We start from the raw sequence: 21,001 nt of genomic DNA, 5'->3' as shown, positions 1-21,001 counted from the left end.
TTCTTAGATTTACAACTTCTGCTTGAACAGCTGACAGATGTGGCCAAGAAAGTCTTCACTCAGTTCCATCTATTCCTGAAATGGCAGGCATTACTCACTGTCACTAATGCCTTTGTCACCACTTGATTGATGACTATTGTAGTGTGGTTTATGTAGGGCTATTTTTGAAAACAGCGTTTGGGAGCAATAGCTAGTCCAGAATGCAGCCACTTGAGGTGGGTACTCCCTGAGGGGCTCATGTAACACTTTTACTCCGAGAGCTGAACTATTTCCGCTTGGTGTGCAGGTGCAATTCAAGGTGCTATTTGTCACTTTAAAACCCTTCAGGGTTGGAGGCATGCATATTTGCAGAACCATCTTCTCTCAATAAAATCCAACTTGGTTTGCTATGTATCTGTCAGAACTACAAGATTAGCAAGGTCATGAAACAAAAGAAGCAAGGATTTCATTTAAAACAAATTATTGTAGGCATTGTAGTATCATCTTGAAAGCATGTCAAAGTTTTTCTCTACCATATCTTATGCCAAAGACAATCAAGGCAGGGCCCCTTTAAGTTTCTTTCTCGTGTTTTCCTCCTTCTCATAACTGAGAAATCTTTTCTCCTCTCTGAATGGTTCATTGTTCCCCTCTCACGACAGACTATGTTCTTTCATATCTTTCTCTCAATTTGAAGTTGTCATCTTTCAGAGCCAAAGAAACATGACTTTCAAACTACTACTTCCTCCTCTGGAACAGCATACTCCCAGCGTGCAAACTGACTGTTCCCTCTCCTGGCTTTTCAGAAGCTGGTGGCAACCTGGTCATTCCATTGAATCAAGCAAACTGGATTGGTGTCACGGCTTTCTCCTGGAGAGGGGCATTTCTATACCATGGTTAATGCCTTTAGTCATGCCTTCCATTGCCATAGGAATACTTTTAGTTTCTGGTTCACTTAATTGTATGTATTTGAACCTCAATTGCATAGTGGGGAATTTGTACACAGTTTTGTTGTTGTTGTTAGTTACGAAGTGGTTGTTCTGCCCCAGCTATGGACCCCAAAAAACGCAGCACACACCGTCCATTCAAACCTTAGTTTACTAAGTAAACCAGTCTTTTACAACAACGGCTGTTAATTAATTGCATTAACAGCCGCCAAGAATTCAAAGAATAATAACTGAAAGCTTACTATGGTTGGCAGAATGCCCAGAAGCAATTTGCAGGAAGCTGATAAGATAAGCAAGACAAGACACGAAGGTATGTGAACTAAGTTGTTCCCTGCAACTTTGCTTCAGTCAGCGTTCCTCCTTAAATAGGCTAAGGGAGGGGCCAATTAGCCCCAAGCTTTACTCTCGAGAAGACCTCCTTCTGAGGAGCCACTCCTGCCTTTTGGCAGATCTGCATGCCCGTGCATCAAGAAGAGGCTCCTTCTTTTCATCCTCTTCACTTAAGGGAGCTTCTGGAGGTTCTGAAGGCCCTGGCTGAATCCCCGCCTCTGGCACCACATCTTCTCCAGCCTTCTCATTGTCCGACTCGAGTGCCAGCTGCACAGGCTGCTGGCACATCATAACACCAGCCTCCTCACTGTCTGAAACAGCTACTAGCTGCACAGGCCACGTAAGGGCCACAACAGTGGTGGTCCGACCCATCGTGACCCCATGGACAATTTTCCTCCAGGCCTTCTTGTCGTCTACCATCCTCTGGAGTCCATTTAATCTCACGGTGACTGCTTCAGTGACTCCATCCAGCCACCTCATTCTCTGCTGTCCCCTTCTTCTTTTGCCCTCAATCATTCCCAGCATTAGGCTCTTCTCCAGTGAGTCCTTCCTTCTCATTAGGTGGCCAAAGTATTTGAGTTTCATCTTCAGGATCTGGTCTTCTAAAGAGCAGTCAGGTTGATCTTAACCTTATACAAGTAGCCCTTGATTTACGACCGCAGCTGGGACCAGAATTTCCACTGCTGAGCAAGATGGTTTGTTAAGTGTGTCCCACCTAATTCTGCAACCATTTTTCCCCACCGTTGTTAAGCGAATCACTGCACTTAAGTGAATCATGCAGTTGTTAAGTAAATCCAGCTTCCGCCAATATCTTTGCTTGCCAGAAGCTAGCTGGGAAGGTCACAAATGGCAACCACATGACCCTGGGACACTGCAACTGTGTTACATACATGTTGGTTGCCAAGTGCCTGAATTTTGATCACATGACCATGCTGCAACAGTTATAAACGTGAGGACTGGTTGTAAATTTTTTTCCAGGGGCATTGTAACTTGGCTAAACAAATGGTTGTAAATTGAGGACTCCCTGTAAGCCCTGCAAACAAACAAACAAAATGCTGCTTAACATAAAGCAGAGTTATCTGAGAGTCAGCATCATGGGATTCAGTGGCATTCATTTCAGATGAAACATGCAGAAGGGGGATCCAAAGTAAAAACTAGCTGAGTTGAGGGACAAATGTAACAATGAAATAAACCCTGATCGTTAGGGGCCAACTCTGTGCTTTTCTTCATTCAGTGCTTTTTTTTTCAGAGAGAAACCTTGCAGAATAATTACTGGATTAAGAAAATGAAAACCTGTAAACACAAAAGGTTGAGTTCTTTTTCAGCTTTTATGTTGCGAGTCAACATAAAAATCACAGTCCTGGATCTACAGCACGTTACATTCAGAGTAAAATAAGTATATCAAGTTGGAGGCAACTGTAACAAGGCATCTCCTCTATCGGATGCCATTTTAGATTCACGTCTACTGAACTCGTTCTCTTGGCTCACCCATTTTCTCTCACACCTCCCTTCTTCTGTGCACTATGAACAAAATAAAACTAATCCCACTTAAGAGAGCATGCCAGACGGAACAAACAAAATGATAGTCTATGGAGATTCTCAGTCATCCAGGTCATGGTTGTTCCAAAGGTGTTTTTCCAGGAGGCAGCTGGACTTCCTTGTTTTTCTTTGAAGACATTTCGCTTCTCATCCAAGAAACTTCTTCAGCTCTGATTGGATGGTGGGGAACGCAAGAATTTATATTCCTTGCAGACTGCTGGTCATTTTTACTCTTTTAGAGAGTCGTTGAGGCCACCTGGAGGTTTGCCTATGTTCTCAGGGTCACCTGAGCAGTACAAATGGGTCAGGGGTGGGTTCTAAAATTTGTTACTACCGGTTCTGTGGGCGTGGCTTATTTTGTGGGTGTGGCTTGGTGGAGGGGTAATGTGATGGTGGGCGTGGCCAACTTTTTTTTTTTTTTACTTTTAAAAGCATTTTTTCTACAACCTTAAGAGGTTGCAGGAAAAAAATGCTTTTAGAAGCCTCTGACGATCAGGCAAGTCAGCTGGGATCGCCAGAGGCTTTTAAAGGCATTTTTTTTCCTACAAAATGCTTTTAAAAGCCTCTGACGATCCCAGCTGAGCCGCACGATCGTCAGAGGCTTTTTTTTAACTTTTAAAAGCATTTTTTTCGGCTGAAGAGGTTGTAGAAAAAATGCTTTTAAAAGTAAAAAAAAAAATGATGAGGTGGGCGGGGTAAGCAAGTGGCGACCGGGCCGGGGACCGGTTTGGGTGCATGGCCAGCCAATGTTATTACCGGTTCTTCGAACTACTACAGATTTTTACTACCGGTTCTTGCAAACCGGTGTGAACCGGGAGCAACCCACCACTGAAATGGGTGTGGAGCCTTCTTGGCTATAGGATGTTTTCCTCCCTGTTTCAGACTACAGGAACCATTTGTGCCTAAGTTTGAGATGCAGATAACACAGACTCCTCCCCAACAGCCTGAGCCCATCTTCAACAGTAAAGGGACACAGGGCAGAAAACATCCTGTAGCCAGGAAGGCTCCTCACCCATTTGCACTACTCAGATGACCCTGAGGACACACATAAACTTCCAAGTGGCCTCAACGACTCTTTTATTTTATTTTATTTTTTTTAAATACTTTATTGAATTTTCCAATTTTTTAAAAAGACAATGTACAATCACAATCTTGATCCGAGGTGCAATGTTTACACATTTCATAGATCAAACATTAAGTGAATTTCATCCATAGCTATACAATATACAGTTCTATACAATTCTCTACATTTCTATACAATTAAGTCCATTTCGGGTGTCTAACAAATCGTAGCCTATTATCATATTTTTATCCTATTCTTTAACCAGTTATACCAAATTCCCCATATTTCATAGTACTTGAAGTTCTCTTCATTTTTTAGCTCGCTCGTCAATTTAGCCATCTCTGCGCACTCTAGAATTTTATTTATTAATGCTTCTTCAGAGGGGGTAGAGTTGGATTTCCAGAGTTTCGCAAAGGCTAATCTAGCCGCAGTAATAATTTGAATTGCCAATTGGGTTTTATTGTTGTCGAGACCATCTTCAATCATACCTAGGAGGAAGGATTCCGGGGCCAGGGCTATCTCTTGTCCCATTATTTCCGAGAGCCAGAGTCGGATCTTTAACCAAAACTTTTTGGTCTCAGGGCAAGTCCACCACAGATGGTAAAAGGTGCCGACCGTCTTTCCACATTTCCAACATAAAGCAGAAGAATTTGGAAATATTTTGGCCAGCCTGTCCGGAGCTAGGTACCACCTATGCAGCATTTTGTAGTGATTTTCCCTGAATGTTACCGATTTCGTTATTTTGAGATTTCTGTTCCAAGCTATCTCCCAGTCATTGAAATTAAGGCCATATCCTAAATTTTTCTCCCAAATGCTTAGCTGATTTTTAGCTATCTTCTCAGCTCTATCCTCATCTAATATAAAGTTATAGATTTTCGATAGCATTTTCTTATCTGGTCCCCAAATAATTTTGTCAAAATATCCATATTTCATTTCAATACCACGTTTATCTCTATCTTCTTGAAATCTAGACTTAATCTGAAGATATTTCCACCAATCCAGAATAAACCCCTGGTCCCTCAGCACTTCCAAGGGCTTGAGCTTCCCTTCTTCATCCAAGATATCCTTATATGTGCCCATTTTATAGTTCTCTCTTCTATTTGGGGCCACTAGAGCATCCATAATCGACAACCAGCTAGGAACCTTGGTATATATCTTCTGTCTAATTTCCAGCCACGTACGGATCAATGTCTCTCTAATTTTATGTTTATAGAAATGAGTTTTCTTCCTATCCTTTATGTCCCAGAGATAAGCGTGCCATCCTTCAAGGAGATCGTGTCCTTCAACGACTCTTTTAATGACCATCTGTCTGCAAGGAATATAAATCCTTCCATTCCCCACCATCCGGTCAGAAGTGAAGAAGCTTCTTGGATGAGAAGCAAAAAGTCTTCAAAGAAAAACAAGAAAGTCCAGCTGCCTCCTGAAAAAAAGCACCTTTGGGACAAACAAAATGCTTCCATTTTCAAAGAACTTATTGGTTGAATCCAGGGCAATGTCTAGTGAAGTTCTGGCTATTGGCAGCATTTGGAAGGGAAGGGTTTGTTTTGCTATTTTTTATTTCCTCGGTCTCCCACCCCCACAAAAGATTTCTGGGAGAATATTGTCGGGAGGAGACATCTGTCAAATGCCACGAGAAATCAGTGAGGTCCGTCTCGCTGTTCCTTTTTTTCTTGCACAAAACCTTAACTGGATCTTAGTGCTCTTCCATTCGTACAATGTCCTAGGTATTTCCTGCTTATATAAATGGTGTTATTGGGGTGTTGGAAGAAATGTCCATCTGGGTTCAGTTCCAAGTGGGAAGAAAGACACTGGAAATATGGAGACTGCTTGGAAAGATGGTTTAATGATGGACAGGACCACATGGGTTTCTTGGTCCTGGGCAAAAAAAAAGGGAACAGATGCTGAGAGTCCCTGGGTTTTATACCCTCTCTGGCTTTGAACTTCCTGGGGCACAGGAAGAGTATCTTGATTGGTTGCTGTCAGAGGTCATAACTAGCTTTGTAGGCTGTCTGTATGGTAAATTTGGTTGAATCTTGCTGGGTGATGCAGTGAAGGGCAATTAAATGGCTCTGCCTGAAGGAGGTAGGTCTTTATTTATTTATTTATTGGTTCGATTTATATGCCGCCCTTCTCTGGAGACTCAGGGTGGCTTACAATGCGTTAAGCAACAGCCTTCATACTTTTGTATATACCTGCTTAGCAGGGCTTTCGGCCCCCCCTAAGCGGTGTTCTTTTTTATACAAAGTCAGCTTATTGCCCCCACAATCCGGGTCCTCATTTTACCTACCTCGAAAGGATGGAAGGCTGAGTCAACCTTGAGCCTGGTGAGATTTGAACTTGCAGTAATTGCAGGCAGCTGGTGCTACCAGCACTTTAGTCTGCTGCGTCACCAAGGCTCTTTGTTACGTAGAATAGACTGGTCCAGGCCTTAATGGCCCATTACCAAGAGGGGGGGCTGAGTTTCTGTCTCCTTTTTAGGGGAAATTTTCTGCCCTTTTAATATTTCCTAGAATATTTCATTCTTCTAAGAGAGGGGTGGGTGCTAACTTCCTACAGGGGATTCCCACAGATATGCTTTCTGTATTCTCCTCTCCTGCCATGGATTGAAACTGATCCTTGTTTAGTTTCCCCAGTGCTAACATCGCCAATGTCAAGATTTTCATTCTGACTGAAGAAGCTCTAAACGTTGTCTATCCTCACCCCACCCTTTCTATTGTTCTACAGGTTTCATTGATTTCATAGTGAAACCAACATTTGCTCTTCTTACTGACTCCATGGAGAAAATAATTTTTCCTCTTATAGAGGAAGCATCCAAATCCGAAAGTCCTACCTTTGTGACAGAACCAAGGTTTGAGGTTTTGGGTTTTGTTTTTTCTCGTTTTCCTCCTGAACTATTTTAATTTTCAGAAACTGCAATGATCCTGATATAGTACTGCCATCTAGTGGCAATATTTGCACATTGTTATCTATAGGGATTGTATTCTACTCAAGTTGGAAACTGAATGTATGAAAGGCAAAAAACAGGATGTGTTGTTTATTCTGGTTTTGCTTATTGTAGAGTAGAATGTTTACATATAAATTGTTAGGTAGAAAATATTAAAGGAGGGATTGGGACTCGCATATAATCTGATTTTTCTCATCCTGAGCAAATTGCAGAAAAATCTGTTTTATTGTGTGGATTATTTCCCCTCTTATTGTAATACCATAAACATTGGCTACAGATACTTTATCTGTTATCATCTGAAGTCAAAGGTGAATGTTTTGATTTGATATCATGAAATACCTTTAAAATGAATACCTCTGCTCCATTTTAATGGGGGAAAGGACTACCCAGGAGTTAGCAGATGCTTTAGTTCATTGGCAAAAAAACTTAAAACATAAAATACAAATTAGATGAACATGACCTTGTAGATGACCCTCACTCTGTCAAGGACCTTGGAGTACTCATTTCTAATGATCTAAGTGCCTGAGCCCACTGTAACAACATTGCCAAAAAGGCATTAAGAATTGTTAACCTAATCTTGCTTAGCTTCTTCTCTGGTAATGTTGTACTACTAACTAGAGCATACAAAACATTTGCTAGACCAATTCTTGAATATAGCTCATCTGTCTGGAACCCACACTGCATATCGGACATAAATACAATCAAGAGAGTCCAGAGATATTTTACGAGAAGAGTCCTCCATTCCTCTAACCGCAATAAAATACCTTATGCCACCAGACTTCAAATTTTGGACTTAGACAACTTAGAACTACGCCGACTTCAGTCTGACCTAAGCATAGTACATAAAATTATCTGCCACAATGTACTTCCTGTCAATGACTACTTCAGCTTCAACCACAACAATACACGAGCAAATAATAGATACAAACTCAAGGTAAACCGTTCCAAACTTGATTGCAGAAAATATGACTTCAGCAACAGAGTGGTCAATGCCTGGAATGCACTACCTGACTCTGTAGTTTCTTCCCCAAACCCCCAAAACTTTAACCTTAAACTGTCTACTGCTGACCTCACCCCATTCCTAAGAGGTCTGTAAGGGGCGTGCATAAGTGCATCAGAGTGCCTACCATCCCTGTCCTAATATTCCTTTTTACTTACTCCTTTCATGTATTCAAATTATGTTTATACTTTTACCTGTTATCTTATATATGCTTGACAAATAAACTTATGATTTATGATTTATCTAATCCACTTTATTTAAGTTTCAGTGCTTTGTATTCTTTCCTGGAAATCAGTATCATTGAAATCACTGAGGCTTGTTTCTAAACTAGCCTTTTCCATTTGTAGTCCCCTGTCCACATTACTTAACACTCACAGAATTTCCACCTATAGAGGGAAACATGTTAGAATGGTTGCTGTACTTTACTTTTCTTTATTGATTAATCCTTGGGCCATATCAAAGTGCAGAGTTCCAGACACAAACTATTACTAAAATCTGATAAAAACAATTTAAAATGGAATTGGATAAAATATAATTTAAAATGAAATTGGAATAAAATACAATTTAAAATGAAATTGGAATAAATTGGTTGCTGTACAATGTGCACATCATGAGAATGCATGAATTGATCCCAATTTAGTTGAATTCTGCATTCTGGAGGAATGCAATATTTTGGAGTATACCAAAATTGTTCTGCTTTTGTATTTCCAGGCAGTAAAGGCGTCTTAATTCTAATTAAACTTTTTCCCGTCTTTGTAGTGAAAATAGTACAGGAAGTACCAGCAGTGATATACACAAAAAGATCAGTATAAAAAATGCTGCATGTGTTGGTGGGACCTGCTCGGAAAACGCTTTGGCAATGGTGGATTTAAGAAGCTTTAAGGACAACCTATTCCACAACATACAGGAAAACAAAGACAGGTGGAAAGATTTAGCAGAAAAAGGTATGTTTTCCCTTGCCAGTACACCAATATTGTCATGTAATTTCATCTTTTCATCTGTGCTTGTTATGCCATCTTGGCATACTGAATAACGAGACTAGATTTGCTAATGGTGATATGGATGAAGGAAAACAAATAGCTTCAATACAGCAATTATTTCACAGTGAAATAGGAACTCTTTTTTTTCTTCCTTTTTTTCTCTTTGTTTTTACAGAATTGTAGTCAAATTGGTATTTGTCCGATACCTCAAATGGCTGCATTTATATGTTCAAGCCACTAGATGGTATATATCTACATCTTGTATCTTGCATATCAGGAATAGATGAAATTGAAATTGGAATATAGGCTAGAGAAAAGTGCTGAGAATAAAAAGGTATCAATTAATAGGCCCAAATGTATGTTGTTCATTTGGAAAAATTGATCACATGCACAGAACATGCCAATAGTTGGCAGGTTATGTGTGAAAAGGATTTTGAGATTGGAATGACAAGCTGAATTTAAATCAGCTGAACATGCTTTTGGGTTGCCAAAATAAACCCCAAATGCAATTTAAGCAACATAAATAAAAATGTAATTTTCAAATAATAGGAAATTAATAGTTCTGTATACTGCATTGCTCCAGCTCCACTTGGTTCCTATGCTGGGATTCAAAGAAACTAAAGTAAAGGATGGAAAGAAGGTTAGAAAAGAAGAGAGAACCAGAAACTAATTTAAATGAAGAGTCTGAGGGGGACTGGGCAAAGTTACTTGGGGTTGGGAGGACAACTAAGGAGAGAGATTATAGCATTCCTCAATTATTTAAATGGAATCATCCAGAAGAAGAAACAAGACAATATCTGACATCCTAGAGTGCATGACAGAGATGGGTTTCAGCACCTGGAGAACAGGTAGTGGAAATTTTGAGTAGTTCGGAGAACTGGTAAATACCACCTCTGACTGGCCCCACCCCCATCTATTCTCTGCCTCTCGAGTCCCAGCTGATTGGGAGAAAATGGGGATTTTGTAGGAACCTTCCCCTGGAGTGGGGTGGAAATGGAGATTTTACAGTAGCCTTCCCCTGCCACACCCACCAAGCCATGCCATGCCATGCCCACCAAGCCACACCCTCAGAACCGGTAGTAAAAAAAAATTAATCCCACCACTGGTTCATGACATATAATAAACTGTGGGAAGGCAGATTCTGATTGAAAGTTAGGAAGCACTTCTTAATAGCAAGAGCAACTTGACAGTGAAACATTATCAAGTGAGTTGGTAAGACTCAGCCAGTGGTGCAATTACCCGGTTCTCCAAACTTCACAAAAATTTAACAACCAGTTCATCCGAACCAGTCCGAACTGGCTGAATCCCACCTCTGGCTGGAAGAGAAAGAATGCAATGATTAGAGTGACAAACTATTTTTATACCTGTGTGATTAGTTTGCCAATAAATACTATCCTTGAAAATCCTGCCTATTGGATTGCCTGGTGAGGAATAGTTGCTCCGTTCTCTGTGTCTCTGTCTTCTCCTAGAACCTTTTAGGCTCACTGAGCAAATCAATTTGCTTACTGAGAGAGAAAGAAAGCAAGAAAGAATAAGAGATTCCGATATATTTTACTGTTCTTTTTCCTAATCTGCTTTGCTCTTTCTTGTAAACCTCTAACTTTGCCAAGAATGTAACTTCTTATGCTAATGTTCCATTCATTTTCAGATTAGTTGTCTGACCTTCCATAAAGTCCTTGTTAATCTCTGGATGCCGTCTGCAGTCTCTTCCATTCCTCTGCCTCCCCCAAATGAAAAACAAATACCATCTCACCCAAATCCTTTGTTCTTTTCTGCATCTTGTCCAGATCTGTTTTACCCTATACTAAGTGGGTTAGTTTAATTGACAGGAGGTTTTTTTTTGGGGGGGGGGTGCAGGATGATAGAATTTGTATCATCACATCCTGATGCGAATCTTGTGCCTTATAAACTTCCATCCGATCTTGGGCACAAGTATATCCGGGTGGAACCTGCCTCCTAATATGACTGTGGATGTGTCATGTTAACCTCATCTTAGTTTGTTGACGATGCCTATGTGAACAAATCTGAGACAGTGTGCTCACTGTTCTATTATCTGCTATTATCTACTATCGGGTATAACATGAAGTATTTCATATACTAGTTTATTATGTGCACAATGAAAATGACATATTTAGCTGAGGATATTTGAAAGTAAGCCCCATTGACATCAAGAAGTAGACCTTCTTCCCAGAGAAGTAAATGACTGCAGATTTGTCATTTGTTGAATGTCAAATCTTTTGAGACACCATGGTAACCTTTTCTAGGTAAATAGTAAGGATTGCCACCTTTTTATGGCTGAGCCATTCACTTTCTATTAGAAAGTACATCCCCTTAATTGCAGGCATTTAATATCATTATAGAGTCCCTGGGGCAAAGTCATTTCTAGTAAAAAAAAAAAAAAAAACACCGACTTGGGTTCCATTGCTAATTTACATTAATTTCAGGAGACGCTTCCCTATAGGAGAAGTTGCAGAATATTGCATTTCATTATCTTGGAAGGTTATGTTGCTTGCATGGCGTGAGAGAAGGCTCTTGATAATGCACTATCATAATTAGCTTGGATTAGAACTAATAAAAGCATCTGGATGCATTCTGGAAGGAATGTTCATTATATAGCTGATCTCCAGGGAAATAATTGCTTGTAGATAAAAATCAGTCCTTTATAGCGTACTTATTTACTGTATGTTTAATATATCATATCCTAATAAATTTGGGACAAGCCCTGGAACTGAGTTGGTTGAATGATTTGCTCAATCTTAAATCTATTTGATTACTTTCAGTGGGACAAGGGAAAATTACATCCTCTGAAGGATTTAAATGTAGTAACCATTTTTTTTTTTCCAGTGAAGATTCCTCAACTCAGGCAGCTCATAGAGCTATACTAAGGTGAGGAATGGGAACCTATAGACATTATCAAAGCATTTCTTGTCTACATAAACGTTGGGGGACAGGTCTGACAAAGCTATTTTTAAATAACATGGACAAGCTGTGACATGTACTCAAACAAGGGAGGGAATTTAATTTAATTGACATCTCTTTAAATAACTAATACCTTTCAAATCCCAGGAAAAAAATATAATCCAAATAGTGTGCTGAGAAAAAAAGTCCTTTAGGGAATCTCCCCGCCCCCGCCCCGCTTCACTTGTTATATAATTTATACATGAAAATCTATACAATCCAATCAAATGTGTAAGGGGTACAGGGGATGGTCTTGAAGGACAGAGGGAAGATCCACTACCAAGACAATGATCAGACAAACAAGACTTGAACCCAGGTCAAGGAAGTGGTTTATGAAAATGCCTCAGAAAGACCCCCTCCCCCCCATTTTCATGAGAAAGAGGGAGGAAGGAAAGCAGATTCAGACCTGCAAGGTACCACTGCTATAGCTGTTGTAATAAAAGGTTTCCATGGTGTCTCTTTCCGTTTGATCTAACTGGGACCTGAAACAAAATGTTGCAGTCTGAAGTTCTTCCATTTAAGGTTTCAACTCTTGCTGCCAGGGACTGCATCCTGTTCCATATTTTCTCCATGGAAGAAAGCACTGCTCCTTCGGTGCTCCCCTCACTCTCTTCTCAAGGGGCTGTTTTTTTTTACTTTCCTCAGGGATGAATTCATTGGACCTCTTATTGCCACTGAGTTGCATGACCAAGGCTACATTCTAAAGATTGGGAGAAGCCTCAACAAAAGTATGGGTGCAGCCAGCACAAAAGCTAAATTTAATTTACATCTAAGCCAGGGGTGAAATTCACTTACCTTCCCTACTGGTTTGCAAATGTCCCCAAATGTTTGCAATGCGCAGAGGCTTAAAATATCGCAAAAAAGTGACGTCATGATGTCCACGCAGGTAGGCGGAGTCTCCCACAGCCACCGCTACCGGTTCGCCCGAGCCAGATAGAACCGGCTGAATTTCACCCCTGATCCAGGCTTAATTAAATAAAGCTAATGTCAGGCACATTGGCAGCTGCTTGCTCCAATAATCATTCTTTGCCAGAGTTCTGAAAGGGTTCACCTTAGCAAAATATACTAAGATGAAAAGAAGGTTCATGAATTTCAACAGGTGAACCCTATTCAGTTAGAAGCAATATATCTCTCTATATATATTACAATATATGCTGTATATTACAATATACAATACAATATGTTGTATATATTACAATATACAATGCAATATATTACAAACAAGATAGAAACACCCACACATGGATTAGAGAACACACAAAAATATACAATATTATGAAGAGAATAAAAGAATTGAAATCAAAATGGGCTGGACACATAGCAATAGCAATAGCACTTAGACTTATATACCGCTTCCCAGTGCTTTACAGCCCTCTCTAAGCAGGTTACAGAGTCAGCATATTGCCTCCAACAATCTGGGTCCTTATTTTACTGCTCTCAGAATGATGGAAGACTGAGTCAACCTTTAGCCAGTGAGAATCAAACTCCTGGCAGTGAGCAGTGAGTTAGCCTGCAGTACTGCATTCTAACCGCTGCGCCAAAACTGCTCTTAGAACTGCTGGCAGATGGACCAAGTCATAGAATGGATCCCACCTGATAAAAAGCATCCACAAAAGATACCTAAAACAAGATGGAGCAACATCAGCAAGCATTGCTGGCCCTGGTGGCAAAAGAAAGCTCAGGGCAGGGCCATATTGGTTGGAGACATGCAGAAGATGCCTTCATCCTGCAATGGATAGATAATGGCTAAAATGATGATGATATACATATACATCATATACATATACATATACATATACATATACATATACATATACATATACATATACATATACATATACCAGAGGTGGGTTTCAGCAGGTTCTGACCAGTTCTGGAGAACCGGTAGCGGAAATTTTGAGTAGTTTGGAGAACCAGTAGTAAAAATTCTGACTGGCCCCACTCCCATCTATTCTCTGCCTCCTGAGTCCCAGATGATCGGGTGGAAATGGGGCGTTTGCAGTAATCTTCCCCTGGATTGGAGAGGGAATGGAGATTTTACAGTATCCTTCCCCTGGAGTGGGGTGGGAATGGAGATGTTACAATATCCTTCCCCTGCCACATCCACTAAGCCATGCCAACCAAGCCATGCCCCCAGAACTGGTAGTAAAAAAATTTGAAACCCACCACTGACATATACATATACATATACAGGCAGAGACTTTCTAATTCTCTTTCTCACAGCTTTGCTATGAACTGGTCAGCAAGGAATCTTTTCCCTAATAAAAGGGAAGTTTGCAGTTGGTTCTTTAAATAAAGATTTCTTGAATCTTTATCTCTTACAATTCCCATGCTTTTCGAGGGGCTACACTCAAAGTTTTTGTGCACAACATGCGCCCGGGGGCTCAGATTGTGCGCCTCTGCTCTAACCACTGAGCCACACAGGTCACCCGGCACCAAATTAAAGATGAACAGCATGTGGAGCCATTTATAGCAGTTTCTGTTTTTGAATTTCAGGCGAGCCTAATCTCAGTGAGAATTCTGAAGAGCCACTGAAAGAGCCAGAACTGTCCAGTTAGGTCAATCGTACCTTTGTTGTTTCTGCTCATTTTCAGACTAAGAGGTAAGTTATCCTAGTTCTTCTCTAAATATGATTACCTTCCTTTCTTTCTCTATGCTTCTGAAAGGAAGAAGGGTTTACTTTGTTACAAAAATAAACCTTTACTAATATATTGAGGGTCTTATCATTGTGGTGCATTTATGCACACAAGGAAAAGGTGAAATTAGGGTCAAGGTTTCCCATCATCATCATCATTATCATCACTCTGCTAAACAAATAATTTCCTCAACACTGTCAAACTATTCTGCATTACTAAGTCTGCATTACTATTACTATTAATCTTCTCATTGTTCCTATCACCCATCTCCTCCCACTTATGACTGTATGACTGTAACTTGTTGCTGTATCCTTACGATTTATATTGATTGTTTCCTACTATGATTTGATAATTTGATTGCTTATTTGTACCCTATGACTATCATTAAGTGTTGTACCTTATGATTCTTAACGAATGTATCTTTTCTTTTTATGTACACTGAGAGCATATGCACCAAAAACAAATTCCTTGTGTGTCCAATCACACTTGGCCAATAAAGAATTCTATCTATCTATCTATTTATCATCTATCTATCTATCTATCTATCTATCTATCTATCTATCTATCTATCTATCTATCTGTATCTATCATCATCCAGGCCCTAGCATTTTATAATCCGTATTCATATTCACCATCTTTACGCTTTAAGCTGTGATTTTTTTTAAAAAAGGTAGTTTGGCAGCAACTTTTCCAACAAAAACACCTTACTTTGTTGCTCTAAATTTAACAAATGTCATGAACTCACAAAAGCTGATGCCTCCCAATAAAATCTGTTAGTTGGAAAAGGTACCAGACTCCTCCTGTCAGCTGGAAAAGAGACTGTTTTTATGCTTGTATGTTTTGAGAAAAGCCTTCTGATAATGAATCCCCTCTGGAGTCCCGGACTTTTTTCCTAGGCCAGGTGCAAACCCCCAATGTTTGAGCCAACATCAGTTCCAAGTCCAACCAATCTTAAAGGTATGCCATTCAAGGAGACAGCCAGATGATGCCCGGAGGGCTCTTACCCAGGATCCCAGCAAGCCATCTTCTTTTCAGTTTCTCAGGAGAATCCCACCCCCCAACATCTTCTTATTCCATGCTGTTCTCTTTCCAACAGACTCTAGACCAAGTTGACACATCATGCTGAGTTATAATGTGTTTTGCTTCATTTTGGTTTCATGCCAGAATAATAATAATAATAATAATAAACCACCCTGCTTTACTCAAAAGACCACTGTGAAGTAGAGCAGAGTTAACATGAAGGCCAAAACCTCCAGTCTTGCTCCTTTTTGCAATTCTGCCCTTATATCTTTGTTGTACCTTTTATGAGTAACATTCTCAGTTTACAAAACAGTTTTCTTTTTGTCGGTACAGAGTGAACTGTGTATCCTAAATTTACTTATTCCTTGTCTCTAGTTAAATGCCTAAAGTTTCATGCAAGAACAAATCTCCGAAATGTCTTCTCTCTAATACCACTGCAGGATGAACTGAACAGCAAGAAAGGGTCTTCGTTCAACACAAGGCTGCTATCTTTTCTATGTACCGCCACAAAGGAATGAGCTGATAATTCAAGGCATTGATTTGCAGCTATCAAGACCTTGTTTGATTTCTTCTTCAGTTCTTCTATTATCCCTTAACGTAGCTGGAATACATCTTCAGCCAAAACATTTGTTAGACACACATACACACAGCCATATTGAATGACTGCTGAAGGGAGGAAGTGCCTGATTAGCAGAAACTTTGTGGAAGCTTCCTCTGAGCAGATTGCCTCACTTGGAGATGATTAAGAGGACCGTGGACTGGATCGCAACGTGCAATTAGTGTAGACAGCTGCAAGCTGCTTCTCTGCTGTCTTGTTGATTCATGACATATCCAGATGTACAGATTTCTGCTTTTATAGAAATATGGGGTAGAGGATTCAGAAAAGCTGCACTAAAAATACTAAGAATTGTAGAAAGCCCCTTGAATAAGTAGTGATGGTTTTACAGGTATCTAATGAGGTAAACCTCTGGTCTTTTACATAACCAGCCTTATTTCTGAAGGGTATAAAAATATCTATTTAAAACTAATAAAACACGGCTACGTCAAATTCTTTGAGAAGATCAAATGCTAGTTTCTGGGTCTCGGACTCTTGGAAGAAGCCATGATTTAGCAGCTAAGCATATAGGGAGTCCATGATGCAAACTTCGGTGTGCCAGAGAAAAACAAGTTGAGACTTCAGGGTTGTATGAGAGACCTCAATCTAGGACAGGGGTCTCCAACCTTGGCAACTTTAAGACTTGTGGACTTCAACTCCCAGAATTCTGGAAGTTGAAGTCCACAAGTCTTAAAGTTGTCAAGGTTGGACTGCTCTAGGAGCTTGCAGAACTGCTATCAGCTAAAGTCAAACTCACTAAACTAGGCAAGCCAACACTTTGTCTCTTTTTAAAGGATTCATATTGCAGACCATCTTGGTAAATATGCCAAGGGAATACTGTATGGATTTTTTTTATACATCTGAAGTTGTTTTCACTCTGTAGACAGAAGTCAGCTGGAGGCTTTCTCTCCCTCCCTACTGAGGGAAGCGGCAAAAACCAAGACTTGACAAGCGCTCTGCCTGCTTTTTCTGACTTTCTCCCTTTGGAGCTAGTTGCTCTCCACACTTTTGGGCGAGGCTAGAGAGCAAGAGCATCCATCCCATTACAAAACCCATGTCAAAGGGGTCGCCAAAGCCATATATGAGCTGTGCCTATTAGATACCAGCTATTTGATTTGAAGGAAAGCTTGGGTGAGTGGATTGAAATGATGATAATAATATTTTTTTTTAAAAAAAGCATGTGGCAACTCTTTCTGTCAAAAGGGCAGAGCTTGTATTTAAGCATTGACTTTGTGTGCAATATACCATAGCGGGACGCCCTTTGGAAGAACAAAACTGTCTGAAATGTTTCTATGATGGAACTGACACTTTTGCGGAAGTGCTTTCTCTCTTTCTGCCCTGTCTGTGAATGTGCCTATGTATGTATACGTAGTCCTGAGTACATACCCATACGCTGCTACTATCAAGTGGCAGAGGAATTTGGATAATTCGCCGTGTCTTCATGCTCTCACTGAATTATTTTCCCATGATTAAAGATAACCATTCTCGTGAATGTTTTTTTGCATCGAGAAGCTTCAAGAGATATCTATCAACCCACAGGAATATATTCTTTCGTTAATCCTAGGGATTTCTCAGGAAAATACTTGTAGACTCTTCAACCTGGAGCTCCCGTATGCAAAATGGAGATGTCCACTTCTTCTGGGGGGGGGGGAAATAGGGGGTTCCTCAAGATCTTTTCCTTGTATGGGACTGTCCAGCAACAGCAAAGAGATCTACAGTTTTATTTTGGAAGCCCTCATATAATGCCTTAATTATTTAGGATTAATCTTTTTTGGTCACCTGCATGCTTGTAGTCATCTCGCCCACCAAATGGTAGGTCAGTTCAAATTAAAGCTTTGCCAAGCATGAGTCTTCAACAAGTAGAAAGGCAATTATCTTCTGTCGAATACGATGCAGTTTCAGCTGTAACTCCATATAAATGCCATTGTCTGCTTCTGGCAGATGTACTGTAAGTTTCTTTAAAAGCATTTGCGTTAGCACCCCTTGGGAGAGGCTCTGTGACATTGAGAAATGTTTGACCTTGAGGCCAATCCGGTAGGAACATACATTTTGTGGCCTTTATTTTACCACTGAAAATTTTATTTAGTTTTATGCTACCAATGAAGAACGACAGCAGTTACTGAGCATAATCTCATAATTTTGATTTTTGTAGGGGAGAAGGGAATGCAGTGGACTCAATCCCATTAAGATCTGCTTTTGCATAGTTTGTTCGGGGTTATCCCCCCTCTATGTTGCCTTATGTTGAAAAGGTCATATTTTCAATTGGGACAAACAGTTAAAACAAGCAAGGTATGGATAGTGGCAAGTCTTAGAATCCTAATTCGAAGTCATGCTCTTTCATTTCATTGGCTTGTCAGTAAAACAGACATACTGTGAAAATCCATGACGTATGACATGCTGATGTACGACATGTGTTTGGGACCAGAAAATGGGGAGCGGGGGAGGGGATACCCATTTTTTACATGTTCTCTTTGTTTTGTTTTAGCTTTAGGCTGCTTTTTTAACACTGTGATGGGCTTCAGTGAAAGAAGGTTTTTCCTCCACAGGTCTTTTAAATTTCTCTCAACGTTAATATTGAATTGGGACCACATTATGGATTACTTGTTTGGTTTTGTAATGATTTATGCAGCATATGTCTTGTCTGATCTGGTCTTTTCTGTACACTTATAGTTAGTATACATTGTCCTTTCCAGAGCCACCTAGTATGAGTTGTATGATAAGTAAATTTGTTCACATGGATGGCCGCAGGTCTGCCATGTTTAATTTTTTGGGAGCATTGTGGGAAATTAAAGTGGTGGCCTAATCTTTTTACCTTGCACTCCTCAGAGTATACAGTAGCTGAATAGACATAGGAGTATACTTTCCAACTTTTGTTTTGTATATATTTATCTTGAGATTTCTGGCATACTGTGTAATATAAACATGAATTATAATTTCAGCATTTTAAAAGAATTAATTTTTAGTGTGGCAATCCTCATGGAATGTATGGGGAGCTTTTTTCTGCTGTAGTTGCCTAAGATAAGATGTCTAAATAAATTATATTGGAAAGCAATCTTTGTAAAACATTGATTGTGTGGAAATTTTGAGTTAATATTATGAAAACTATTTGGTCACTCTCTATAGCTATGCTTAGCAATACTGATGTCCTATAAACTGCCATTGGTTTCTGTGGCTTGTGATTCAGTAATTTCCCAATGTTACTCAGTCTCATGTCTTCACTTCATTGTGTACACCCTTCCTCTTGGATGTGTGATGGGTGTAGGCAGCAGGTGCTGGATCCTTCCTAATGCAGGTAATCCTCAATTAGCAACTGCCTCATACACTGACCATTCATAGTTATGACTTTGAGACCAGTCCTTGCATTGACAACCTTCATAGATCTGTAAAGAAAGGAAAGCTGAAGTAAGATCAGTCATGGTTTCACTTAGCGATCAACTCAATGACAAAGTTTGGTCACTAAATGAGGGCTAACCATATTTTTCTTTAGCCCTGAGGCTGAGGAACTAAAGGGAGGTTCTTAATACATTTTCCAGAAAAAGCCTGGAATTCTCCATATACCGGGGGCGGGAGGGGGGATGATTCCTATTGTTAAGAAACACACTTACACATGAATAATTTTTCAGACCTTTGATTACAGTGCATAAACATTGGAAGGAACCAGTAAGCTTTCCTCGTTTCTCTGCAGATGCACCAGACCTCTGCTCTGCCTCTATGATCCTTGAACAAAAAGGGTCTATTAATGTTCCTTCTCAGGGAAAGATTAAGGCCAACTGATGCCCTAAGCAGAGCCCAACTGTGCTGCCCCCCAACCCTTCCATTGCTTAACTAACAAAACGTTAATAACACTTAGCAATAGGACTTAGACTTGTATACCACTCCGTAGTGCTTTACAGCTCTCTCTAAGCGGTTTACAGAGTTGGCATATTGCCCCCAACAATCTGGGTCCTCATTTTAACGACCTTGGAAGGATGGAAGGCTGAGTCAACCTTGATCTGGTCAGGATCGAACTGCTGGCAGTCGGCAGAGTTAGCCTGCAATATATCACTTTCTAACCACTATGCCACCGCGGCTCTTAAGACTCAATGTATTGAAAACCAAAGTTGAACATGGCAGTGTTCAACTTTGAACACTGCCAATAGATCCGGGGATGGGGGGGAACAGGGACTCTGTGATGTTTTCTTTCTCTATGTACCTTTAACATGTGTTTATTTTGTATAATGGTTAATACAGGGCTATTCCTTTTCCTCCTAGAAGAGAGACTATTGTCAATTCTGGAGCTGGCCTGACTGAGGCCATTTTGAGGCTCCAGGGTTGCCACACTGGAGATGGGGATTAGGGAGGGCGGAATTGTGATAGCTGGGGTTTTGTAGCCAAAACAAGATAGTTTCCCCTGTGAACCAAGGACATTTCCCCAGGTGGCTGAAGAAAGGAGGAGCGATGTTACCAAGCAACTGGGTTGCACCCTGACTGGACCATGTGACTGATTATTTGGAGAAAGGGGAAAAATGTTTACTTTTAATTAGGTGAAAACCGTGGAAACCTTCAGATTTGGTTTAATGTCAGGGTTCCAAGTAATATACCCATAGCAAACGGAACTCTGAGGCAGGTAGGTTCCTCAAAGATTAGTTTTATTGGATATATCATATTGGCACAGGCTGGTGTATTACTTGGAACCCTGACACCCTATTGTGGAGGGCAAAACTGGTTAAATACATACATAGTTAATAAATATAGATGTACTGAGGCAGATCCCCAGTATTGTACTGTCAAAATGAGAGAGAGAAGAGACTTGCATCAGATCATGTATTAGATCCCATCAAACTCGCACATCTATGAATACAGCATTCCCAACCCTGTATTTGCATTCCTGAAGTTAAAAGGCCTGGAGTATAGAGGAATGGACTGTGACCTCTCTTCAGTGCTAGGATTAAAAATAGGTTTGAAGCATGGATAATTTATTTTAACAGCAAGTGTTCCTATGTCATCAAAATTGGGAAGTCTAGTTAAGAAAAA

General features: G+C 40.2%; 1 protein-coding gene across 4 annotated transcripts in view; it reads left to right on the top strand.

The window, feature by feature from the left end:
• PDE1A (phosphodiesterase 1A) overlaps positions 1–19,040 on the top strand; it is a 171,215-nt gene extending 152,175 nt beyond the window's left edge. For 2 of the 4 annotated variants that reach the window (XM_060688050.2, XM_060688052.2), the window contains exons 12-15: positions 6,580–6,703; positions 8,559–8,743; positions 14,234–14,339; positions 15,834–19,040. In XM_060688050.2, coding sequence (XP_060544033.2) covers positions 6,580–6,703; positions 8,559–8,743; positions 14,234–14,295 — 371 coding nt within the window. In that variant the 3' untranslated portion in view covers positions 14,296–14,339; positions 15,834–19,040. Of the gene's footprint in view, positions 1–6,579; positions 6,704–8,558; positions 8,744–14,233; positions 14,340–15,768 lie in introns of all 4 variants that reach the window. The other 2 variants (XM_060688051.2, XM_087882075.1) reach the window with 1 other exon arrangement.
• The last annotated feature ends 1,961 nt before the right edge of the window (positions 19,041–21,001 follow it).

Source organism: Pantherophis guttatus, chromosome 1 (assembly GCF_059756535.1).
Source record: "Pantherophis guttatus breed Tessera chromosome 1, ASM5975653v1, whole genome shotgun sequence".
NCBI classification, from domain to species: Eukaryota; Metazoa; Chordata; class Lepidosauria; order Squamata; family Colubridae; genus Pantherophis; species Pantherophis guttatus.
This window is presented reverse-complemented; position numbering and strand designations above follow the sequence as displayed.